Source organism: Lytechinus pictus, chromosome 16, assembly GCF_037042905.1.
Source record: "Lytechinus pictus isolate F3 Inbred chromosome 16, Lp3.0, whole genome shotgun sequence".
NCBI lineage: Eukaryota > Metazoa > Echinodermata > Echinoidea > Temnopleuroida > Toxopneustidae > Lytechinus > Lytechinus pictus.
In genome coordinates, this window is record NC_087260.1 from 3,612,519 (window position 1) to 3,639,076 (window position 26,558).

At 35.2% G+C, this 26,558-nt stretch overlaps 2 protein-coding genes across 4 annotated transcripts in view; both read right to left on the bottom strand.

Moving 5' to 3' along the window:
- Positions 1–6,480: 6,480 nt before the first annotated feature.
- LOC129279170 (uncharacterized) lies at positions 6,481–10,348 on the bottom strand. The gene is made up of 3 exons (XM_054915271.2): positions 10,198–10,348; positions 9,489–9,639; positions 6,481–8,325 (listed from the first exon to the last, which is right to left on the bottom strand). The coding sequence occupies exons 1-3, from the start codon at positions 10,328–10,330 to the stop codon at positions 8,232–8,234; spliced, it is 378 nt and encodes a 125-aa protein (XP_054771246.2). The 5' UTR covers positions 10,331–10,348; the 3' UTR covers positions 6,481–8,231.
- A 715-nt stretch (positions 10,349–11,063) lies between these two features.
- LOC129279458 (transcription factor Dp-2-like) overlaps positions 11,064–26,558 on the bottom strand; it is a 34,187-nt gene continuing 18,692 nt past the window's right edge. For all 3 annotated transcript variants that reach the window (XM_064110904.1, XM_064110905.1, XM_064110906.1), the window contains exons 8-12: positions 24,192–24,407; positions 22,589–22,740; positions 20,943–21,109; positions 19,770–19,921; positions 11,064–16,779 (exon numbers count right to left, since the gene is read on the bottom strand). In XM_064110904.1, the coding sequence (XP_063966974.1) occupies positions 16,627–16,779; positions 19,770–19,921; positions 20,943–21,109; positions 22,589–22,740; positions 24,192–24,407 (840 nt within the window). In that variant the 3' untranslated portion in view covers positions 11,064–16,626. The remainder of the gene's footprint in view (positions 16,780–19,769; positions 19,922–20,942; positions 21,110–22,588; positions 22,741–24,191; positions 24,408–26,558) is intronic.

Below are 26,558 nucleotides of genomic sequence, written 5' to 3' on the forward strand. Positions count from 1 at the left end.
TTAATGATGATGCTCATTGATGGTTCTGACACAAGAAAAGAATATTTTGTCCTGAAAAATGTTCTTGATAGCAAAGTCTAGCAATATTTTTTTTTAATTGAGCAGCTCATGAATTCAAGTGTTTTCAAATACAAAGAAATAAGTTTTGAAGGGAACCTCCCGCGATCTCACCTTAGTTAGTCTACAACCAGTACACCATTTGGTCTAAATGCCATTTACCTCATTTACCATTTTGGTCTAATTTCCAGTAATAGGCTATGAACCGTCTATTAATTAGCCAAAATTTTCATTTAACAAAGTGCAAAATATTTAGATGAATTGGAAAGTGGAGATCATGAATCTACTTGTAGGCATTAGACTGAATGAGATTTTAAGTTGGTATTGGACAAAGTACAGTGTACACCAAATGGCAATTAGACCAAGTTGTAGTAGACCAAACATTTTTATATAGCCATCTGGTTTTTTAGACCAACTGCTTGTAGACCAATAGATACCTTCAATCTCATGATTAGAACATATATATTTTTATGTTTAACAACCAGATCAGACTTTGGACGCACTATGCATTCTGGGATAAAAGTATGCCGCTCTGTGTGCAATGTGTTTAATGTGTTATATCGCCCTCTAGGAACATATTACCTCTGCCATACAGCATTTAGAGTTAGACACCCACAAACTTTTATTATGCATAAATTGGTTTTATAAACATCTGTTTTGAGCAGAATCTTTAAAGAAAATATGTATACATGAATGCAGAATGTGACGTGTTGGAGGTTTTGAACTAGGGAGGGAATTTGCTCTGGCAAAAATACCAAACATGATAACACTCGACCTGACAGTCATGTATCAAGAATTCCCGCTGAGGAGGTGTCACAGACAGCCTATTGTTTTCTTTATTGTACATTTTTTTATGACCATAGGCCTTAAGTTTCAATATTTTGTTATAGGGCAAGGCAATGGTTCCATTGGGCACAACAAGTCATCAAGCCAATGAGAGGGGACTGAAGACCTGGGCCCCGTCTTACAAAGACTTATGATCGATTCGATCGACAACAACTGGAAAACCAGCAACGTCAACATCTAAAATACATGTTTGTTCAAAATATTTCTATATGTGATGTATAATTATACATTCTTTGTTTTCTTGAAAACTCAGTATGCTTCTCTTTTGCTTTAATGGACTTTGTGCAAATTTCCAGGAGAAAAAATTATGACATTGATGGATTTCCATACAGTTGAGATTAGTAATAGGTCATTCGTAACTCTTTGTAAGACGGGGCCCAGTTATACATTGTAAGGGCACCCTTGGCCATGGCATTACTTCCTCATTTTGTTGGCCAGTGCTCATGAAAGTTTGCACAAATATTCATCTTGTGGTTAAGACATGCAAGATATACAGGTGTGTACTTCCAAATGTGTTGGAAACTGCATTATAATGGTAATGACAATAGGGTGGGGGTTACCTTCAGTGATTTTTGCCATAATTAAGCCCTGTGATCAATATTTTTTTATACAGTTTTTACAAGCAAATTCAAATCATCATTATATTAAGGTGATAAATTTGTTAGTGTTTGGTAAATAAGATAATTTTCTAATATCACAGACAATTATATAACATCAAGGTTGAGCTTTGTGAAGTTAAGAAAAACTTGAGGAAAATAGATCAATCATTTAATAGATTGGAATGAAATTTATGTCAGATGAATTGAAATGTTATGGTCTAATGTTTACTTGACTTTGATCATGGGGATCTCCATGCTTTTGATCAAGAAATATTTTGTAGATCTACTGATTTGAATGGTATGCACAGCTATGAATTTGATTGGCACATTGATTTTATATGTTTCTATGTTTTCAATCTGGTTTGATTAAAACATTTAAATGAAATATGAATTCACTCTGAATATCTATGTTTCGCTAACCTTTGATTAAAAAAAACCAACATATAAATGAATTCAGACGACAATATTTGTAATATTATACAGCTCACAATAGAGATTTTAACCATATTGTATATGTATATACTTGAGACCATTCTGTTCTCGATATTTCTATTAAAAAAATATATACCTCAGTAGAAACTCTTTTTCTCTGTTAACAAACATTTATACGTGAACATTAATAGCAACTTTACAACCCAAGGTTACCCCCTTTTTTAATATCAAGTCTTGAGATTTCTTTAGTGTGTCTACTAGAGAATAATGACTGCGTGTATTTCTGTTAATTAGAAATGTTACATTTTGTCTTGTTTTTAGGAAAAAAGAACTTTCAGTATTTTTCAAGAGATGAATTGTGATGAATTTAAAGCGCAGCTGCATAGTCGTTGTTGCTTTTGTTAAATCCTATGTAATGTAGATTAATGCCCCATTTCACACATCAGCAATTTTTAGTAGATGGGTCATTGCTGCGGGAGAAATCATGACAAAAGACCATTGCACAGTAAAAAAAATATGCAACATGTGGAAGCATTATAGTGTAGTGGATCTGACTAGGCCTTGAAATCGATGGGTCATGTTCAAATCCCTAGCATTATTTAGCAAGGTACCAATGCTAAGTACTACAAATTTAGCAGTGCCATTGCTGGTGTAGGCAGTTTATTTTGTGAACGGTGATATGAGAATGGTTAAACTTGGTTGTTTATGCACTTATGATGTCAGAAGAAATGGGGATACAGTGTACCTGACTACATGCAGTGGCTTTCTTGAATGGTGTGAATGACAAGGAGGAGAAGCCAATGAAATTCATTGGCTATTGGCAGGTAACTTGTTCACACTATCCTCCACAGTACATGCCAAATACTGCCATCATCCACCATGTTTAATGTTTAACTGATGAAGTGTGAAAGGGGCTTTAAGATAGTAAACTTGAAAACAGTATTTTACCAACTGCCTGGTATTTCAGTTCTTTGATTTGTGATAATTGTAATAAAGTTTGGTTCTAATTGTTGGCAAGTTTTGATATCTATTGATACAATGTTCTTTGATAGTTCATGTTGCTGTTAAAATTCCCCAAATTTTGAGAATTTACCACTTTAAAACTAGTTTAAAGTTGTTAAGGTGCTATCACACATGAACTTTTTGTGCCAAGCCACGTATGCCAAGCCATATCATATTGATTAAATATGATATAATTAAATTCACGATACCAAGCTTTGCCATTTGCTTACATCATCAAGGCCCGTATTCTAAACTCAGATTCGACCTACATTTATGGTTTAACTATGGATAGCCAATTGTGGCACAAATCTAAGCAAAGATTCCAATCCGACAGCACATGTGGTGCTCACTTCATGCATAAATGTTTGGAAATGATAAATGAATTAGTTTTCTTCATTTTCAAAGCTTTTGAAAAATAAAACAATGCATGTAGATATTAGAAGCATACAATTAAGAAAAATTTACATTTTTGGCTTGCCATAACTTAAGCACCGAGTAAGAACATGGTCTATTAAAGTTAACCAGACTTCAAAATATGGGCCTTGATGATTTTCTTGATAACCAGAATTTGTTTACTATTGTTATTAAGAATGAAATCATTGATTTCAAGATATAGAATTGTTTTGAATGGCTTGCCAGACATACCTTGGTGTACGCTTGCTACAATAGGGAATTTTCGCAACCACTATGCAGACGCTTTCTGGAACGTAGAGAATCTATTGTCAAAAGCCCTTCATGGTAAACCTGTCTTTGTCAAAAATCAGCGAATCAAAACAGCAGTTTCATCTTGGACTCTGGACAAATGACATATTTGCAATTTTTTGTCAGCTTGAATCTTAGGACGATCTGCTGTCCTGGTTTACCAATTTCGACAAAGACCTCTTAGCTGTCCATTGTGATTTGATGGGTATTTTCAATAGATTTACTATGTTGTAGAATTCGTCTCCGTTGCAGTTGGGAAAACTTGTTCATGTCCAGGGGGTGCTTCACAAAGATTTAAGTATGACTTGAGTCGCACTTAAATACCAAGTTGCGTACGGTATGAAAGGCTTGACCGCATTGGTCAGATCGTGTCATGAGGACGCGCACTTCTGCGTATCTATCAATATGATCGGGCGTTGAATATCATGTACGCATCGGCATTTAAGTGTGACTTAAGTCATACTTATATCTTTGCGAAACACCCCTGGGTGTGATGCCACCCCCCCCCCCTCTTTAGAAAGGCAAAGATAGTGTTCCAATGTTATTGTTTAAAACAGTTGAATGTACTCTGTAGATACCATTAGATAGATGTCAGGATTATTTGGCATATGATAATGATTATTAGTCCATTTTCTTTACTAAAATATGATTTAAACTCATTACAGGGTTAAAGATTTGGCCTGGGGTGGGGGAGCCATGGAGGCATAAAAGTATGTAAAAAGGGTATTTGATCGGGTGATGTACATGCATGAAGTGAAAAGGGTATCAGAGAAGTCAAAAATCGCACATGGTGTTTGGAAAGGTTATGTATTTCACCATATCGTGAAATATGAGGCATGTTTGGAAAACGTGACAAAATACTTGTTTAGGAATTTAAGATCGAAGCAGTATGGATTGTTAAAGACTCGTTTTTTTATAACTCCTTGGATGAGAATTGTAGTTAAACTCTAGTGAAAGTGCCACCCCCCATGGGCAGTGGCGGACCGTGACCCGGAGGAGACAAAGCATTGGAGGGGCACAGCATTGTTCACATACAATACAGTGCCCCTCCGATGCTTTGTCTCCTCCGGGTCACGGTCCGCCACTGCCCATGGGCATCAAGGGGATTTCTATGTACCTTGTTGTACAATGTGAAAATTGATGAAAAAGAAATGAAAATGATCCAGACTATGAAAGTTTCACCGAAATTGGATGAAATAGAACACAAGTTAATGATTTTTTTGTAGAATTTCATGAAACATTTGTATTTTTTTACGACAGAATGTAATTCGTCCCCCCCCCTCCTGTTTAATACAATAATAATGATTATACAAGTATGCAATGAGGTTTTAGGCCAAACAAATCAAAAGAATATTTACCGTAGATGTTATTAGCAGCTGTATGAGTACACTGAGATCTGTCAAGGTGTCATCTACTACAACCAACTTGTTAACTACCAAATTCTTTTATTCCCATAGGCTTTGCCCAGGGACCACATGGGTCCAGTAGTAAATGGGTTAAAGGAATATAATCATTGGTCTGTGAGGTTTATTCGAAAGAAGTTAATACAGCTATAGTCCAAGGATTAATTTCTTTTTTTTTAATGTAATCCTAGCCCTACTGCTGAGTTTAATGAATGTTAGTATAGAGAATTTACGAAAGTATTATTTCATTTGCAAAGAGGCTTGTTATTAGACCATTTTTGCAATATGTATCAGTGTTTGACGATTTCAATGTTCTGAACCATTACTTGTCCAATGAATTAAACCAAATTCTTATGAAAATATTGTCTTTGTTGAATTCTTTCGATTTGTGTTGTTGGCAAAGGGAAGTTTCGCACAGAGGGGGATAGAGAGGGAAAGAGAGAGATAATTGAGACAACAATAACTTTATCAAATCACCTCACCTGTTCATGCATGAAAGTTTTATTCTTAAAAACCTTTTTCAGAAGAGAAATAAGGAATATTTGAATCAAAATACGAATTGAAAGATAAAAAAACAACACATTCATTTTATAAATCATTCATAATTTCCCCCTAATAGCATGATTAGCATTATGTCTAAAGATGCCAGATTTTACATGTAGCCCTCTATTGACAAAACAAACAATTATAAAACATAATTATTTTTAAACCCTTAAAACAGTTGTCTGATTCAAAATAAATGTTTGCCAACATGAGCAATTTCTAACTTCCACATTGAAAATGATAAATATTCCCAATTCAATTGAATTACAAGTACAAGTGCAGAGAGATGCTAACTGTTCATTTTTTAAACTTTACATTGTACTTTTTAAATACTGCAGACTGATTTCAAGGAAAGCACTTTTTGGACACATATTTATTGCCCAAAAGTTGTAAAATGCTTTGTTTTCAGCCCCAATAAACCACAAAAATGAACTCCTTCATGCTGAGGGTTGAATGTAAACAACAAATAATGCCTAGAGAAACTATATTGAATGTAATATTTTATCATCCGACTTCACAATTAAATATCGAAAAATATGGCAGAACTTTGACACTTTCTGGTTGGGTTTACTAACTTTTGGGCACCACTGAAGGGGCTTACAAAATACTTTTGACCCTCTACTCAACCCTCATCCTCCCTTATCTAAACTACGGAATTTTATCCTGGGGTAATTCACAAATAACACAAACTAATAGAATATTTTTGCTTCAAAAACGAATTGTTAGAACAATTGAAAATGCCCATTACCGTGCTCATACAAGCCCGTTATTTAAAAAAAATAAAATACTAAAAATCCACGATCTCTATCTCCTGAACCTTGGAACTTTTATGTTCCAGCTATCAAAAAACGAATTACCCACCGCAATTACTTCACTCTTTACCAAAAACACTGACATCCATACATACCCCACAAGACAAGCTATACAACACCAATATCACCCCCCTCTGACTAGAACCACACTCGCACAAAAAACCATCATTTATACAGGTCCCAAATACTGGAATGGTATTCACCAAAGCCTTAAACAATATAGAAATATAAACACCTTCAAAAAACACCTAAAACTCTCATTCCTTAATGAGTACAATGTATGAAACACATGAACTGCTTTATCTTTTCCACGATACTTGCCTCTCGACCCTATTTCTCTTTCTCCTCCCCTTTCCTTTTCTGCTGGGCACATAATCGTTTCTTTTTGTTCTGTTTTTTCCCCCAGTTATTTAATATTCCCTTATCCCTCTAACCTATGTAGTTACTGCCCCCCCTTTCTTTCCTTGTTATTCAAACCTATTTTGCTGTTCTTCATATATGGTCTAGATTGTCTTACTTTACTTTTAATTACATACGATTAAGATTACTACAAATTTATCCTAAGGGGCTTACAATTACAAGCTTCGCTTTTTAATAAGTCCCTCATTTTCATTTTCACATGCTTACTGTAATCTATAATTTGTCTAATCATCAAAATGTATCTTGAACAAAAATTGTATACATTTCATCTATTTCCTACGAATTTGTTAATTGATTATTGAAGTATACTTATAACACTTATTTTGTTCTGTACATTTATACATATGTATATATATGTTTGTTATGTTTATTATCAGAAAATGGAAATGAAATAAACTAAACTGAAACTGATATATTTCTGCCTACACAGAAGGTATCCTAGGGTTATTTACTGTGTACGCAGAGCTGCCAGTTTGCAGGATCTTAGTTTAATTAGTTTTAGATTTTTAAGGGGAAAGTGACACGAAAACGGTTATTTTCCTCCTAGAAATGGGATTTTTGAAACTTGTAAGAATGATTTTTGGCATGTTTTTCAAAATTACAAAGAAAAATAGGAGTTTTTTTTCACAATGTAGGTTTGGCAGCTGGCTCTGAATATGCTGGCATTCAACCAATAAAGAATATTTGCTTGAATAATGGTATCCCTTAGAATAATGCAATTATTTTATAAGGTTGGTATCCCTGTATAAGAATACCGTAGTTGACAATACATGGCCGTAAGAATGAAAATGGGATACTAGGTAGAACAATTTTCAGAATACTGACTGGCTGAGTGGTTGTTGACCTGAAAATGCAAATCTGTGGTGAAAACAGCTATTCCAGTAAGGTTGTGTTGTCAGGTAAATGGCCTGTTTGAAGTCAACAAAATCTCAATTCAAGTATTTAAAGATTATGAATGCCATTGCTGCTCTAGATGAACTAAATATAGAAACTACCAGGTGTAAAAAGTGTGCAGTGAAGCACCAAGACGATTAAAGTGTTTCCATATGATTTTGATGAGGATAATGCGGGCATGCAAGGATCCGATAGCCGGGGTAATAATATGCTTTAAAGCGCTTTGGCCAATTTTGGGAAAAGTGCTGTATAAAATATAGCTATCATTATTAATAATGCAGCAGTGTATGATGAAACATCAAGAAAATTATGTTTTCCCTGGTTTGGTGTCAAGTGCAAGATGAAAAAAGTGTTTCCATAGGAATTGGTAGGGAACTGAAGTGTATGTTGAAAGTGGTCTCCTTGTAACATCAAGACAATCAAGGTGTTTTCTCAGGTTTGGTGTTAAGCACAAGATGATAAAAGTGTTTCCATAGGAATTGGTGTATGTTGAAAGTGGTCTCCTTGTAACACCAAGACAATTAAGGTGTTTTCTCTGGTTTGGTGTTCAGTGCAAGAGGGATGATTGGTTTCTGGAGTGCATTGTTCTTGGTATCATTATGTAGTTTCCGCGCTCTGTTAATAGAAGAGGAAGAAGAGATGATATTGGAGAGCTGTGTGTAAAGCACATAGAACAGTTTTATTTGATTATAAGCATCAGTTTATTTTTATTATCATTATTGCTTTTATTATCATTATTTTTATCATTATTTCTATTATTATTATCATTATCATCAATATTAGTATTATTATTATCATTATTATTTTCATCATCATTATTATTATTATCATTATTATTATTATTCTTGTTACTATTATCTTCATCATCAACATCATGGTGATGTGTTTCTTCATTAGAGAAATACTACATAAAATTGATTAGTAAAATGCTTCTTTTATTCAGTGCTGCAAATTTACTAATAATGTGTTTCTCCAAAAGCAGATGCATAAAATGATGAGTGTTTTTATTCAGCACAAACTGATAATTAAATTCCTACCTCTTTCTCCTAACTCTATCTGGTTTCCTATCTCTTCTCCATCCAACATCAGACTTTGTTTCTCTGTCCATTGATCCAACGCGACCCCATTTTGTCACCCCCCCCCCCATCTCTCTTGCACCACTTAATCTTAGCATCCTTTCTTCTTAATATTTAACTGTTCGATTTTCTTTGTTTTCACCCCTCTTCATTTTCCAAATTTTACCACACTCTTATCAGCTTTATTCATCTTATCCCACCCTCCCCTTATCCTCCACCCCCCCCCCCATAGTCCAGATTGGATCTTAATAGTATGGAAGCTCTCTTCCTAAAGCTAACAGGACATTTGACTCCCAATCACTAGCCCAGTGCCAACCTCAACCTTTGGGATTGGAAGTCATATGCCCTCTATAGAGTTTCCATGCATCAACGTCCACTCTCTAGAGTAACGTCCCCATCACTGGTGGATCAAGGGGTGGGGGGTTTGGGGGCACAGCCGGTCCGTGCCCCCCCCCCTTTGAGAGGCACAATTAAAATTTGTAATTTGAAAATGCTGTTAAATAGAAATGTGCCCCCCCCCCTTTCGAAAGTGAAGACTTCATTTTTTTTGCTTGTCAAATTTTTTTCGTGGACGAAATCCCCTTAATTTTTGGTTGAAACCTTTTTTTTTTTGGCTTGTCAAATTTTTCCTCGGAAAAATGTGCCCCCCGCCTTCAAAAAATCCTGGATCCGCCCCTGCTTCCCATTACCCAGTAAACATACCCATTGACTCTTTCCTCCTTCGGGTGTTGTCCCTGTCTTATATACTTAGTCAAGGCATCTCGTCCATGATCAGTACCGTCATCGTCGTCGACATCGAGATAGACGTCAACATCAACAGACTGACCGGATGCCACAAATGGAGCCTTTGGACCTGGATTAATTCAATATTTTATGTTGTCAATTTATGACTTCATCATGAACCGCCCCCCCCCCCCTCCATGTACAAGCAACCAAGCAGCCTATTACCCTATATTCCTATTCCAACCTGCCAATAGGCTGTACCTTTGTGTCTTCAACAAAAAGAGGTATATATAATGGCTGCAAAAGGTATATATAATGGCTGCAATTCAAAAATATGAAACATTGCCATAAAAAATACATAGGTGAATAGATAAATAGGTAATAAAAACACCCATTCCTTATTCCTACAATACTGAACATATTAGTATATCATAATCCTCCCCCCCCCCCTTCCCAACACCATTACCTCCTTTTGAAATTCAGGATGATGTCTTGAAAATTCTTGAAGCAATATGATATTTGATTTTAATGTAGCCAACACATAAACCCTATTCAGAAATAACTTGGTCATAAATACAACCATATACTTTTGAATGGCTTAAGAAAAGCCACATTCAGCACTAACAAGAATTAAGAAAATGAAAATATTAATTATTCATTAAAAATTAAAAGAATGATCAATTATTACCTAATGCTCTGGCATCAGCATTATAAATCCAATAATGTAGAATGCATATCAACATTAAAACTGGTGTAAATGAATTCATCTTTGTAGATTGTACCACAAGCAAGGAAATGAGAATAAATGAACCTAAAGTCATTCTCAAGAAAACCTTAATAGCTGGCTTTGGCAACAGCTGGTGAAAAGTAAACTTCATCAGTACCATGAAACAAAGAGTTTGTTGGTTAAATGCTTGAAGGTAAAAGAAAGTAATTGCAGCAAACAATTATTTCATGAGAAAGCCTTTAAATCAAGTTATATAACCACCATATTATCACAGATCTAGATCTGATACATTGAAATCGACTCATCTTTATGAAATCATGAAATTTTAGCTAATATCTGATAATTCTAATGATATCTAAAGGCTTATGTGAGAGTCAGTGTATTAATATTGCTTGGAAAAATATGCGAAATTTTAAGGAATTCCGTGCTTATTTTGCACATTGTTTTCCAGAGTCAATTGGCACATATTTTTTGTTTATACATACAAACACTTGGGTGGTAACTTTATTGGATTCTGTTTGAACTCATTTTGAGATCGTTCCCACAACTGGTATTTATCTTTAAAATGAAAAGCATTGTTGTAGCAATATGCATTAAAACCAATTCCACACAAGTTGCCTGCATATCAATATATAAAAAAAAAATAAAAAGAGAAAATTGAGGTACTTTGTAGGCCTGGTTGGTTGGTCCCAGATGTAAAATAATCATATCTGATTGATACACATCTGCATAAACTAAATTCTTACATAAATACAGTATACTATACTCTCTCTCACACACATCTTTCACAATAAATGTAAAATAAACAAATCAGGGAAACATGTGTATTCACTCATAGTTGTGTGTTTATTTCAAGAAAGCACACATTATGTACAAGAGGAATATGGTTTTTATCTAAACTCTACACTCGACTCCTGACATTGTGGGAAATATCTTTAACCCATAGAGGTACAGTGCCCCCTTTTGGAGATATATTTGCAGTTATGCAAACAATTACATGTGGAAAAAGATGAGTACAGTTTGGGGTGCCGTTCTGGAATATAAGCCACTTTAACTTGATCAAATTAATCATTACACAGTAGGCAATACGATGAAAAAAATTACCCGAAATGGAAATTGGCAACTTTTCCATAAAATTACCTTATTAAGTTTGATTCATGTTTTATCCATTTATTTTGTAAAATTATGAATACAAAATTAAAATAAACGATTGTTGCCAATAACCAAAATGTATAAAAAATCAGAGATAATTGTTGCCAATTTAATACATTTCAATGATTGCTGCCAATAACCACAATTTATACAAAATTAAAGATTGTTATGCAATTCAATACAAAATTAATGATTGTTGCCAATTTAATACAAAAACAAGAATTTTTGCCAATTTGAGGAGCAAAAATTATGATTTTGACGTTGTGAAAAATGCATACCTCTATGGGTTAAATGAAGCAAGCATTCTGACCCGTCTCTCATGTTTATTTCATACACATAAGTTACTAATATCATTTCTTTTCAATTAAAATATGATCTCTCAAACTGGGTTTACTGTACACTATAATAAAGAAAATAAAGTGAAAATTATTTTTTTACATTAATACTCGTAACACAAAGTACAAAAATGAACATGTACCCAAAAAAAGTTTCATTCCCCAATGAAAACCTATAATTTTATAATAAATAAGGTGTCGTGGTCTAGTGGATATGCCTTTAGACTGTAGGTTTAGGGTTCAAATCCTGCTGTGGAATTAATGTCCTTTGGCAAGGCATTGATTTCCATTTGCCACACTCAACCCAGGTGAAATAAAAGGAAACCAGGGATTTATTCCTTAAAAAAGCTTTATAGTGTCTTATTACAAATCTATGCTAAAGCTGGGGTACTAATCATGGAGTATCAGTTTCATATCTGACAGACAACAAACGAAAAAATGCACTATAATCATGATCATTATTCTATAGACTTGTGGGCTGAGAAGTTTAGATACAATTGGATGGTTCCTTTAAAGCAGTAGGTGAAAATATTGTTTTATAGCCTTAAGACAAGTTTTTCGACAAGCACTCATCGGAGTACAATTGCATGAATGATTAGAACGCTAGAGCGCTTACATGAACAAAAAGATATTGATTTGAATAGATTTTAATAGAATTCTTTCAGAGATGAAAATGCATGTGGAGCGTTGTGGCCCAGTGGATTAGTCTCTGACTTTGAAACAGAGGGTCGTGGGTTCAAATCCCAGCCATGGCGTAATTTCCTTCAACAAGAAATTTATCCACATTGTGCTGCACTCAACCCAGGTGAGGTGAATGGGTACCCGGCAGGATTAATTCCTTGAATGCACGAGTGCTGAAAGGCAGCTCGAGCTAAAGCCGGGGGAATAACAACGCGCCTCGGAATAGAATATTTCTTGATAGACGGCACTATATAAATGCATATTATTATTCTGTTAACTTTATTTTCCCCTTATGATTTTAAAGTTCTTTTTTTAACCGGTTGCCTCTACATCTGTGCAAGAAAAAAAAATTGAACACTGAACAAAAATCACTCCAATACCAACCACGATCAGCTTCATATGAATATAAATTAAGCTAGTTTCCCTTTTTTCCCCCCTTCAGTTCCCCTGGAATAATTCTGCATTTCTGCTATGGAATCGTACATCTTTTATCAACACAATGATTTCTACTATCATTCACATACAAAAATTCAAACAAAAACATCAAATATGGGTAACACATGGGCCTAATCACATAATCTTTTACCATAATAAAACAATGAAGTGACATTATTACAATGTATCTTTTCGAAATTAGGGTAAATGATTATTTTTTAAAGAAAATCATTAAAGTAATCTTGGATCCATTAGCTTTCTATACTGTACATTTAAAAATTTCATGTATTGATATATACAGAATTCTTTTTAATAGAAATTCTGAGTAAAATATGCACAAATTCTGTGCATCATTCATACTAAAATAAACTAGACCATAGATATGATTAAATTGAAGATATCTCTTACTCATGACAATGTTTAAAGATGTGAAGGTAAAGGGTGACAACTGTTTAATTCAAAGATGATCTTATCCCCAGGGAAATGATTAATGCCTTGTTTTTAGTACATTTTTCTAGTATGTCTAACCTTTATTTTCCTTATTTTTATACATTTGGCCTTAAAATTATCACAAAATTTTTTTATCATAGAAAATACAATTTTCTGTGAAAAAGCGTGTATTTTGTGTTACATTGCCTATTCTGTCTTCTGTACCACTGAAAACTGGGGACTTTATTTTGAATGACAAAATAAGTATCACCGAAAACTGGGGAAATTAGTTTTAAATGACACAAAAATTATCACTGAAAACTGGGAACTTTACTTTGAATGACGCAATAAGTATTACTGAAAACAGAGGACTTTAGCTTGAATGACTCATTAGAAAACAAAAATTAATGTTGATGTTATCTTATTTGACAGTAATAAGAAATTCACCACTTAGACTCTGAATTTTATGACCCCATACTTATCATTTACAAATACATTTTTTAACACGTTGGAGAGTGAATGATATATGCATATGCATATATGTTAGAATCCTGAACTATATACTTCATAAATTATAATTCTCTTCTTTTACTGTTTGTGTAATACGTCTACAGTATTTTACAATTTCTGTGTTCAGCATATCATAAAGGATACGACTTCTTTTTGTCCGATTTCTGCAAATTTTTTTGCAAATATAAAGATAGATGACTGCAAATTTAACTACTTACATAATGAATTATAAAAGAGCTTGTCAGAATTCACTATATCTAATTAACAATGGATGTTTAAAAAGAAAGTGGAGTGTGACATCATGGCCCCGTCTTACCGAGTGTTAGGATTGATTCGATCTACCTCAAATGTATGGAAAGCCATCAATGTCATATTTTTCTACTACAGGAAATTTGCCCAATTTCCTTTTCAAACAAGGAGAATATCACACTGAATTTGCGAGAAATCAATGAATGTATGAATATACTGCATATCTAGACGTATTTTGAACAAACATGCATTTTAGACGTTGAAGTTAGTGGTTGATCGGATCAATCGCGAGTCTTTGAAGGGTCCACCCTTGCCAAGTGGCAATGTGAACATGGAATGTATCAGCTAATCTTGTTGAAGAATACGCAGTACTTAGCGTGCATCTTGAGCATAATATGACCATGCAGTGACCATACTGAACACAACAAGGAATTATGATTAAACAGCAACTTCAAGTAACATTCAACTCTTTGTGAAAACTCCCCCTGATCTTCTACTTGTATCTCATCTAAGAATTTTTTTTTTTTTTAAGATTTCAAATAGAATCTGCTTTATCTTCTCCATGCAACATTTCAGTATATAAAACAAGTACAAAGTAATATAGTGATCTATATTGTAACGTGATCATTTCATAATTCCTTTTCGATTGCTGTTCTGATAAATTTGTCATAATGACATCCCCCCCCCCACGCTTTCACAAGGAGCAAACATGAGTTGCAATCAATCCCAATTTGATTTTCAACCAAAAAATTACGTGTTTAGGATGTGCTCTAGATATAAGAAACTCTTCCTGCATGGGTGCTTCATGTACTGCTAGATGAAAGATGTTCATAAAACACTGTCCCGGGCTAATTTTGAGCTCCTCAACCAAAATTTTCTATACAGTTTACATTGGATCTTCTGGCATTTTCAGGGGCTCTTAAGGGCATTTAGGGGGCAAATTAGCCCCGAGCCCCCGTACAAAGATAAATTAGACTGGGGCATATTTTTTAGTGATTGCTGTAAAGAATTATATTACTTTTGAACAACAGTGTATATGGCTGTTCACCAAAATAACACAAGCTATGAGCTACACAGACAAAAGATGATGTTGGTGTTAGTGTCAGGGGAAAACCCAAACACTATCTGTACACTCAAAATCAGGCTCAAGCTAGGATTGGCGTCACTCAGTGTTGAGCTGGGAAGTGTTAATCTAGACACCCAGTCAAAGCTGGTGTTTAGTATCTCAGTCTGCAGCGAGCACTCAACAACAAAACACTATGCTTGAAAATCAATGATGTTTCATCAAAATTTCTTGTATTTTTCACAACCATGCCTGCCAAATTTCATACCCTGAGCCTTCACCGAGCCTGATTTAAAACAGAAAATCCTAACTATGGAAAACCAGGGATGTCATATTTTTTCATCTTATAGGGTGTACACACTGCTTATGGTGTACACAATTGCACGCACACACACAACCACACACAAACATCTCTGCATAGCACTTTGCTCAGACACATCCATTCTCAATAACAAATAATACTATCACTGGTTTTCCATAGTTGAACTACACGACACTATAAGATATTCCATTTTCCATACAACCCACCTAAAAATAAAGTGCTTTCCCCCTTTTCAAATTTCTTTTGATTTTCACTGAATTGTTTTGAAATTAGCATAGATTATTCTTTTATAGTTGTTTAAAAATTAAAATTTGGTAATAATTCTCACCAAAAGTATGCTCATTGTAAATTGACAAGGTTAATGCAAGTGGCACTGCAATATATTAAACGTTCACAGCAAACAGTATTTCAATCTCTCAGTATAGATATATCTTTTTTTTTTTCAATAAAACTGTCTCTAGACATGTACAATATTATGTTCCCAACGACAAGTCCCCAACAAAACTCTTGTTACATTAAATATTATAGACTCTAGAACATATCACTTACCATGCAACAACAAAAAATTAGAAAAACTATTGGAAGAGAAAATTGGGCTAGGCAACCAGGAGTCTTTTGTCTCGATTGGGTAGAGGAATGTAAGAACTTGACCCCATTATCCATTTTAATATTACTTTGAAAAACATTGACCTTTTGTATGATACTTGAAGGAATGGGCAATAATTTCTATCACAAGTTTACAAAGGTCACATCTATACATATTAATATAATAAGTTGATCTAAAGGCACGTTGTTCCACTCCGAGAATCCCGAGTCCGAGCTCAACTGAGCAAATCTCTACTTCATAATGTCAGCTTATCTAGCAAAAGCACTCCTTCCTGAAATAAAGAAATCACCTCAGCTCATCTCTGCAAACACTTCAACAGTTCTTCTGGTTTTCAACAAATCCTTTTGTTTTTTCCTTGCTCCTCACTTTCTTCATCTGTAATGAAATACCCTACACGCTCGCTCAATGGGTTTCACAATACAACGTAGGTCCAATCGATTCTTGGTTGACACAAGTCCTGAAACTGAAATAGCCTCACTATCAAACCAAGATGAAAGCCATCGCGCATATTCAGTCTGTGAAGCATAGTCTTTGTAGGGTACATCAAGGCTGATCGAAGAGTTTATGATATAAAAGGCGATTGGACAAAAAAACGGAAGACTGTGTATTAGACTTGGAATGATTCACGACTTGATTCGTCACTGTCGGTGTCGAGTAACGAGCTGGGCGTGTCGGTAGCACCCCGTGATGGGCCTGCATCTGAGTAGGAACTTAAACTCGATGATTGGGAGATGGCCAGGTCAGCGGTCGCTAAGGCAACCTGAAACACCAAACATTTTGATAATATCAATTGAATGGACAATTCATTGTCAACAAGACAATATTGAAAATTATGTGAAACACCACTCTAAGAATATATTATAAATCATCTAAATTAAAGGGATACTCCGGGCTGAAAATATTTATATCTAAATAAATAGAGTAAAATTCACAGAGCAAAACGCTGAAAATTTCATCAAAATCGGATAACAAATAACAAAGTTATTGCATTTTAAAATATAGCAATACTTTTTTTTAATAGTTATACGAACGTCATCATGAATATTAATGAGGTTGGTTGATGATGTCACATCCCCACTTTCCTTTTTCTCATATTACAGGAAATCATAATTGTTTCATTTTTCCATACATGTGTGAATGATGTGTCTCCCTTATAATGAACTAAGTTGCAGCAATGAATGTCTAATACACTAAATCATTTGTCAATCCAATGTTTTAGTTCTTGATAGAAAAAAATTGTTGAATAAACCCGATTTCATCTAATAAACTACAAAAGAACAAGTGGGGATATGACATCATCAGTTTGCTCAATTAATATTCATGAAGATATGCCGAGAACTGTTTGACCGGAATAATGCAAATCTTTTAAAATGCCATAGCTTTCTTATTCCTTGTCCGATTTTGATGAAATTTTCAGCATTTTGATCTGTGAATTTATTTAGTTATAAATTATTATTTTCAGCCCAAAGCATCCCTTCAATGGAAAAAAATTGTCAACAAAAAATTTTTCAAATATGATACAATGATCAAACAATATATTGGATAATCCATATCAATGTATGAGTTATCTTGCTGGGAGTTTTGTAACAAGCCCACATTCCATCTCGGGTCCCTGTGACACAAAACTTTGTTATTGACTCCAAATATGACAGGACAATTCTCATTGGTTCATGGTCAGTGATTTAAACCGAGTGAGCATGCAACGATGAGCATGATTGGCCATGACCATTTAGCGAGTGATTGCAAGCTTTTATGTACATGGAGATATGTCTTTTTTTCTGCAGGTTCCACAGTAATGCCCCAACTCATGTAGAAATACATGGTAGAGAAAAACTTATCCATGGCTTTCAACTAAAGGAAGACAAATTCCTTGTCTTAATCCCCCCACACACACACACGTTTGGCAACAATCATTTCCTGACTTTGCTGAAGTATCCAGGGGGCATCAAGTCACACATTACTTTCCAAATGACTTGTGACCTTTTCTTCTGCCAAATGATATATTCCTAAGTAACCAACTTAGCAACTGAGAACAAGTTCAGGTTACATGGAAAGTTGTGCGCTAATTTGAGAACAGCTTTTTTAAAAACACCGCCAAAGGCAATGGAGGGGGAGCGTTCCACAAAGAGTTAAGTAGGACTTATAGTCGCACTTAAATACACAGTTGCACATGGTATAAAAGGCATCACAATAATGATAATATCATACCAAGATGTGCATTTCTGCTCATATTAATCAATAAGATGGCGCATTACATATCATGTGAACATCGGCATTTAAAGGAAAATGAAACCTTTGAAACAAGATAGCTTGCGTGAAAACAGAAAAATCAAAGAAACAGATCAACGCAAGTTTGAGAAAACGTGAATAACTAATAAGAAAGTTATGAGCATTTGAAGTTTAGATCATTATTGCAATGTACATGTAGATCCTCTAATTGGCAATGCGACAAAGAGGTGTGATGTCACATGTGAACAACTTTTCCATTACTTTTGTATTTGTTTCACTTAAACTGCCTTTTTTATCACTTCTATCAGTAGATCATGTATTCTTTCTATAGGAGGGCATGTAATACAGATTTTTAAAGAATACATTATGGATAAAGAGTTTGATCACCATAAGAAAGAGCAAAAAGAGACATTTTGGGGTATTTCATAGTCCATCATAGGGAAAGTTGTTCACATGTGACATCACACATCTTTGTCGCATTGACAATGCAAGGATCTCCGTAGCATTAGTGATCGCAACATTCTCATGCTCATAACTTTCTAAATATTTGTCTGATTTTTCTGAAACTGTCTTTGATCTTATTCTTTGATTTTTCTCTTTCCACACAAGCCCACTTGTTCCAAAGGTTTCATTCTCCTTTAAGCACCACTCTACAAGTCAAACTTAACCCTAATTCTCCTGGGGGGGGGGGGCCATAATGGCCCCCCTTGACAATTTTCGCGATGTATCTGCTGCGCAAATTTTTTTACCTCGCCGCTAACTGACTTTTTACTTTCAAGTCTTGCGCAAATTTTGAGTACAAATTTGTGACGCCCGGGAACGCGGTTACGACATTACGCAACATTATGTAAGTGCATGTCAGACCCAAAATTGATCATATACGTGATTGCATGTACAAATCCAATGCAAATTGTGTATTTAGCCAAAATTCATAAATGTATCATTATTTCTACTTTTACTGATTAAACTTAATTAATTTTGCCTAGTTTGTGATCAGGATTAAGTCTGGAACGATTTCCATCAAAAAAACAATAAAAAAACAAAGAAATACATAAGAAATTAAAAAAACAAAAAAAATACATAAGAAATCAGTCTTGGTACCTGAATTTTTTTCATTCACAATTGTTAGGAATGTTATAAAGAATATTTTCACAAAAAAATAGCATTCTAGGAGCTTTATTTAGTGAATCAGAGCAGAAAGTATGATTTCATTAATAAATTAGCATAATTAATTCATATAAAATAAAAATATATGAATTCAGTGAAATTTACCAATGCAACTGCGTAGATTAGGTCATTCTCTACCATCATGCAAATTTTCGTTGTGATCGCGCAATCCGCGGCTGAGATCTTAAGGGGGGGCCATAATAGCCCCCCCCCCCCCCCCCCCCCCCGGGAATGACAAGAATCAAAATACCCCGGGAGATTTAGGTTTAACTCTTTGTAAAACACCGCCCCACATCAAATAAAGAAAAAAATAATCAAGCATGAAATAAACAATGTAATGTTATGCAATGTTACCTCTGCATCAACAGAATGTGAGAGCGGAACAGCAAGGGGCGAGAACTGAGGATCACCCGGTAGGTGAGGCTTTGAAGCACTCTGGGTATGGATACCACTTGGTCCTGCGATGATTGTTGTACTCGACGTGCTCTGGCTCTGCTGGGCCATTTCTGAAAACAAATATATAGTGATAGATCTGTATCAACCAGAGTAATTTAGGCGTGACAACTGGGTAATTTTCATTGATTGGGTAACAATATAAGTAATGGGTATAACAAATAACAGAGTAAAAGCACCGGTGTGCTGAAACAGTAAGCACCGGTGTGTTGGCTCAGTTAGTTGAGCGTCTGTCTCACAACCGGGAGTTCAAACCCCGGCCGCGTCAGACCAAAAGACGTTAAAAGATGGGAGTTGCTGCTACCCTGTTTGGCGTTCAACGATTAAAGAAATAGAGCCTCGTCGATCTGGCTTTGCACAGCGGCTGCTGGGCCCACGATCAATTGGGCAAAGCAAATTTTCTGAGTATTTCGTTTCATGTCTATTTCGAACAATAAATTAAAAAATATGGATTTTAAAAAGAAACGAGATAAATTCAAAGTTTTTTTTTATGCAGAGGTTCCAGCCCTATTAAGCTCCTTTGAATGGTGACATTTCAATCATATGCGACCAACCACCCCAAAACCAACAATAAGTTGCCAGGTAAGGTCCTCTGTAAATAGCTAAAACAGTAATTTGGTCTTCAAAAAAGCAAAAAATTTATTGAAAAATTAGCTTATATGAAAGAGCAATTCTTCTTCATACTGTCAAAATTTTAAGTTGTAAAGTTGAATAGGTAACAAAAAAAATACAAGTTTCTTTGACACAAGTTTTTGCTGATTGCTTTTTAAAGTTTCATTGTGATTGCACAGTGTGCACATCTCATGCTTGAGTGAACCCTGAACTTCAAACATTGTTTTGTGAATCTTTCGCTTGGTTTCTTCTATATTCGATCAAGTACTAATGTAGGCTATTATTGATCAATTTGACAAGTTGTATATCAATTTACAGCTTAGGATGTGCTTTTTAAAAACTCAATAAAGATCTACGAACTTGTTTTTGGTGACTTATTGTTGGGTTTGGGGAGACTGGTCACATATCAAATTGATACACTCCTGTAAAAACTCAATTACACACAGACACACACATACTAACCTGCAAGGTAAGGTTCTAACGTCTTGGGTATCATTGTCTTGGCCCTCTCTAGATCACTAAGAGTACATTGACCTTTCTCCAGTCCATACGCCATACCCATTCGCTTTAATACCTCAATGTCGTCATGGATTTGAAAGGTGTCATTGAAGTTGAAAAGATACTCATACCTGAAGTCAAAGTGTAAAAAAAAAAATGTTGAATGTTTGTTGTATGGTCGTATATTAGGGCATTCTTGCAATCACTAGGCAGACGCTTTCTATAACAAAGATAATCTTTCGTCCAAAGCCCTTCAATGACAAAACAGCTTTTGTAGAAAATTGGTGAATCAAAACAGCAGTGTCGTAGTGGACTCCGGGCAAACGACGTATATGCAATTTTTCGTACGTCAAAATCTTCAGATGAAACTGCTGTCCCGGTCCAACACCTTTCGACAAAAACCTCTCAGCTGTCCATTGTGATTTGCCTCGCACTTTCAAAGAAATTGGTGCGTTGTAGAAAAGTGGCTGCGTGGTGATTGCGAAAATACGCTAGTATTATTAATTCAACTGGCATTTTGCACATGTATCAATAGAGGGTTCCCAAATGGTGTCACAATGGAAGACATAACAATGGGAAACTTGTGTATTAGACCAGAAAAAAACAATAATTGATCACTGTTTTATCCCCCAACATGACTAATTTGGGGGTTCCTCTTTAAAAAATATACGTAAATTTCAATGTATTGCAGTTAAAAGTGCATCAGGGCCTGTAACACAAAGCTTAGGAATCATCATAGAAGACTTTTTAATGATTGATTGTATTGACTACAATGTACAATTAAAGAGAAATTCCAGCAGTTGCAGTAAACACTGATTTCATGAGAAAGTCTGTAAAACCAGGCTTAATTGTCAGTTTATCATCGAGGATCTAGATCTGGTACAGTTACATAAGCTGAACTTTGTGAAATCTTGAAATCTACGCTGAAAAATGTTCAGACTGAACTTCCCCAACACAGATAAGCGCACGTGGGACAGTGTATAATTATTGCTTTGAGCGTCGGGCCTGACGCTCTACCCGAACCCTGTGCTTATTTGCTGATTTCTCAGCAATTACACAATTTCTTCCAGAATCCTTTGGCACATGCGTTTTATTTATACAAACAGACACTTTGGTGGTCATTTCATTGGATTCTGTACGAACTCACTTTGATATCGTTACCAAAACTAGCATTTACCTTTAATCATGAAAGACTATTAATCACTAACCCTTGTGTTACGGGATCCAGGTTGAGCAGCCTGTGTGGAAAAGGCCAACTAAATAGCCTGCAGGCTACCCTCCCCGATGCAACCAAAACCCGTCATATTGCACAATACAGGTATCAATAAGTTATGGAACACAATCCTGAATAATGTATTAAAATTTCAGAAAATGCAGAATGAAATGGGAGACTATTTCAACTAATTAGGTCTCACATATTTGGAAATGAACATTGAACAAGAGATGGAAAGTGAAGCATTCAACCTTTCACTCTCCGGTTCCAGCACTCTTCCGAACAGTCCTTGTCACTCGGAGAGGCACAAAACCCTTCTGTGTCATCGGTACTTTCTTCAGAACTTCAATATCATCTACAAATGCAAACCGTCGAATACCGTCTATATGGTACTTACTTATCATTTGATATGCTGCAGTCAATGACAGTCTTCTTGCTTGTGTTGACAATAATATAAGGTAAGTGAATGGCTGAGTTACTGGTTGGCGGACTTGCTCCTGTATCTTCTAACCTCTTGTTCCTCGTAACCAGGTTCTTGAAAGCAATTTGCTACAATCAGAAATAAAGACATGAATTTATGTTACATGGCTAATCTTATCATATATATATATAGATATTATACAGCTGTATATATATAATAAGATATATATATAATAAGATATTATATGCATATACATATATATATATATATAATAAGATATTATATATATATATATATGTATATGCATACATCCTACATAAGGGCGAAGTCTATGAATGGGTTTATTCCGTCATAATACACATATAGACGTAAAGACGAAGGTAGAGGGCATTAAGGCGCATTACGAACATTGAAAGAAGACAAAAAAGACTTAAACACACACATATATATATATATATATAATTTTTCTTTAAAAGGTAAAATCTAGTCCCTCAAAATACAACTGCTCTGAGATACGTGGTCTAAGACAAATGCTCCAACAAGTTTCACAACAATGTTGCCAGTAAAGACATCTGATAATTGCTGCCAGAAATGAAAATTGGAGGAGCAGTTTTAGCATAATAGGAGTATAATTACACAGAAATATGTCATCAGTTTATTGCAAAGAGAACCCCATCACTGGTGAAATAATCAAATGCAATCTCCCTCCCGCATTTCAAGTCCATTCTGTATTACCCAGATGGAACACAAAGATACATTAAAAATTAAAGGTTAAGTCCACCTCAGAAAAATGTTGATTTGAATCAATGCAGAAAAATCCGACTGGCATAAAGCTGAAATTTTTATCAAAATCAGATGTAAAATAAGAAAGTTATAACATTTTAAATTTTCGCTTATTTTTCACAAAATAGTTATATGCACAATTGAGTCACTTGCAAATGAGAGAATCGATGATGTCCCTCACTCACTATTTCTTTTGTCTTTTGTTTGAATTATACAATATTTCAACTTTACAGATTTGACAATAAAGACCAACTTGACTGAACCACAAAATGTTAAACAATGGTAATTCCACATGTTCAGGGCGAAAGAAAACTTTGTTTCACAGGACAATGAGGAGAAAATAAGAATATTTCGTATTTCATATAATAAAATACAAACGAAATAGTGAGTGAGTGATGTCATCAGTTCCCTAATTTGCATACCGACAAGGATGTGCATATAACTATTTTGTGAAATTGAGCAAAACTTAAAAATGTCATAACTTTCTTATTCTACATCCGATTTTGATGTTATTTTCAGTGTTGTGCTTGCTGGATTTTTCTCTTTTTATTCAAATCCACATTTCGTTGGGGTGGACTTGTCCTTTAAGAAAGGGGTTACCCAAGGACAATCTCATATCATTTATGATATTTATGTTTCAATTCCTTGAATCAATCCTGCCTTGGGGCTACCCATGGTCACATCTTATAACCAACAATCTTCATAACTCTTAGAGAGTACCTGATAAAACAACCAAAATATTCGACAATGAGCGATTTCATAGAAGGCCAATATTTTCAAGACACTTTAGGCCTACCTGTAAGAGGAGTTCTTGAAGCTGTGATTTCTTTTGCCTTATACTCTCTAATTTTTTCCTCTTCTCTGTTTCTAACTTGTCGCATTCTTGCCTTGAGTTCGTTGGCAAACCAATCCATTTAATCTCTTTCTTTTCTTTTGAGATGATGTTCATTGCCATGAGGACATTGAGGGCATCGTAGACCCGCCGCCTGATGTTTTTCTGATCATACTGATGCTACATAAAAGAGGAAAGAAAGAAGACAGCTGGTGTCAAAAAGGGTTTATCATTACACCAGCAACAGCACCAAACTTGTCAAGTCACATGCATAATTCTCTAATTCCCATATACTTTGTACTACTTGGTTTCTGTAGGCAACAGGTCCAAGGTGTTGCTGGAACACATGTCACTAAGTGTTGAGCTATCAGAAATGTGATTGATTTGATGATTTTGTAAACCCAAAACTTTTATTGGAGCTAAATAAGGTAGCCTGGTTCAAAATGTCAACCCCAACACAAAACACCCTATCTAGCCCCCACCACCCCCCCCCAATATTTTTCGCAACAAATCTGTAACGCGGAAAGATCGTGCTGCGATATTTCATGACTTTTTTCCCTTCAAGTCTCCCACAGCTTTGATGACCTATTACCTGCTTTATGGACAAATTATTTCCATATTTCCCTACTTTCCAGGGGCCCGTCTTACAAAGAGTTGCGATTGATCGGATCAATCGCAACTATGGAAAGCCAGCAAAGTCAACATATTAAATGCATGCTTTTTCAAAAAAAAATCTAGATATGAATGTATATTCATAAATTCATTGATTTCTTGACAATTTGGTGTGTTCTCCTTTGTTTACAAAGGACATTTTGCAAATTTCCTGTAAAAAAATTCGACACTGATGGATTTCCATAGAGTTACGACTGATTGGATCAATTGTAACTCTTTGTAAGACGGGGCCCAGAACTTCCCCAACCTACACAATACTAAAATAGGATACAATACTATACGATACTAAAAATCCTACTTTTTTTTTTTTTACTATCACTTTGGCAATGGTCATATATATCAAAAGGGACATTTTTAGAAGAGTAGATAGGCCAAAATAAAACCACAGCAAAACTTTCATCTCATTTATCAGACATTACTGGAGACAAAACCACAGCAAAACTTTCATCTCATTTATCAGACATTACTAGAGAACAAAAATTATGTTCACAGACATTGCATGGCCTTGATAATTTCACAATACTTGGCTTAATCAGCATATTTTTAACTCATTATTGGTTTTGGTTTCATTTGACGCTATGGCCATTAATAGAATGGGAAGTTACTGTAATTGCACAAAAATATAACCAATGAGAAGAAAAAATACCCCAGATGCACCATATTAAAAATATGAAATGATTTTAAAGTTTTTAATCATTTCACAATAAATGCAGTATTAAATCAAATAATTATAACTGTGCCTGCTTATATTACATATTAGATGGATCTATCATTGGGGCCTCATAACCCAAGCTTTAGTACAGCAGCTGTAATGCACTCTACATTTCAAGGAAACTCCTGCCAGGTACACATTAATAATGTTTAATACAGACAAAAATGGGATAGTTTCTCTCACAGTACTTAACTATAGCCATTCTGTGTAGCTGTTATATAACACAACACGAGGCAAAAGCGATTTTGTGTCTCGCCCGCTTATGAAAATAGCCAGAAATATCGTGATTAGCGAGGGCACGCAACAGAATTGTATCGAAACTTCATTGTGAAATGACTGCGATGGAATAACACTTGTAATAAGAGCCTTGCACGTAAACTTTAATGTTGACCTGAAAATGACCTTTGACCTTACCATGTGACCTCCAACTGCAGCATAACATGCAGGTCCCCCAAGTCCATCTACCATTCAAGTTTGGTTGAAAAGCGACTTACGGTTGCAGAGTTAGGTGTCATAAGTCTTGCATGTAAACTTTAACGTTGACCTGAAAATGACCTTTGACCTTACCATGTGACCTCCGACTGCAGCATATCATGCTGGTTCCTTAAGTCCATCTACCATCCAAATTTGGTTGAAAATTGACCTACGGTTGCGGAGTTAGGTGTCATAAGAGAGTCTTGCATGTAAACTTTAACGTTGACCTGAAAATGACCTTTGACCTTACCATGTGACCTCCGACTGCAGCATAACATGCAGGTCCCCCAAGTCCATTTACCATCCAAGTTTGGTTGAAAAGCGACTTACGGTTGTGGAGTTAGGTGTCATTAGGTTTGTGACGGACGGACGACGGACGGACGACATTTGGATCCCTAAGTCTCGCCTACACCTCTGGTGGGCGAGACAAAAAAGACAGGTTATGGGGCCAGAGTGATCTACACATATGGACA

Bases quoted from the DNA above. Each gene is read 5' to 3' on its own strand.
- LOC129279170 (XM_054915271.2), bottom strand. From the start codon at position 10,330: ATGACTTTAGGTTCATTTATTCTCATTTCCTTGCTTGTGGTACAATCT. The intron at 9,640-10,197 runs GTAATAATTGAT...GAATTAATCCAG, and splicing joins TGCTGATGCCAGAGCATTAG to GTCCAAAGGCTCCATTTGTG. The intron at 8,326-9,488 runs GTATGTTTACTG...TTCTATTAACAG, and splicing joins AAGGAGGAAAGAGTCAATGG to AGCGCGGAAACTACATAATG.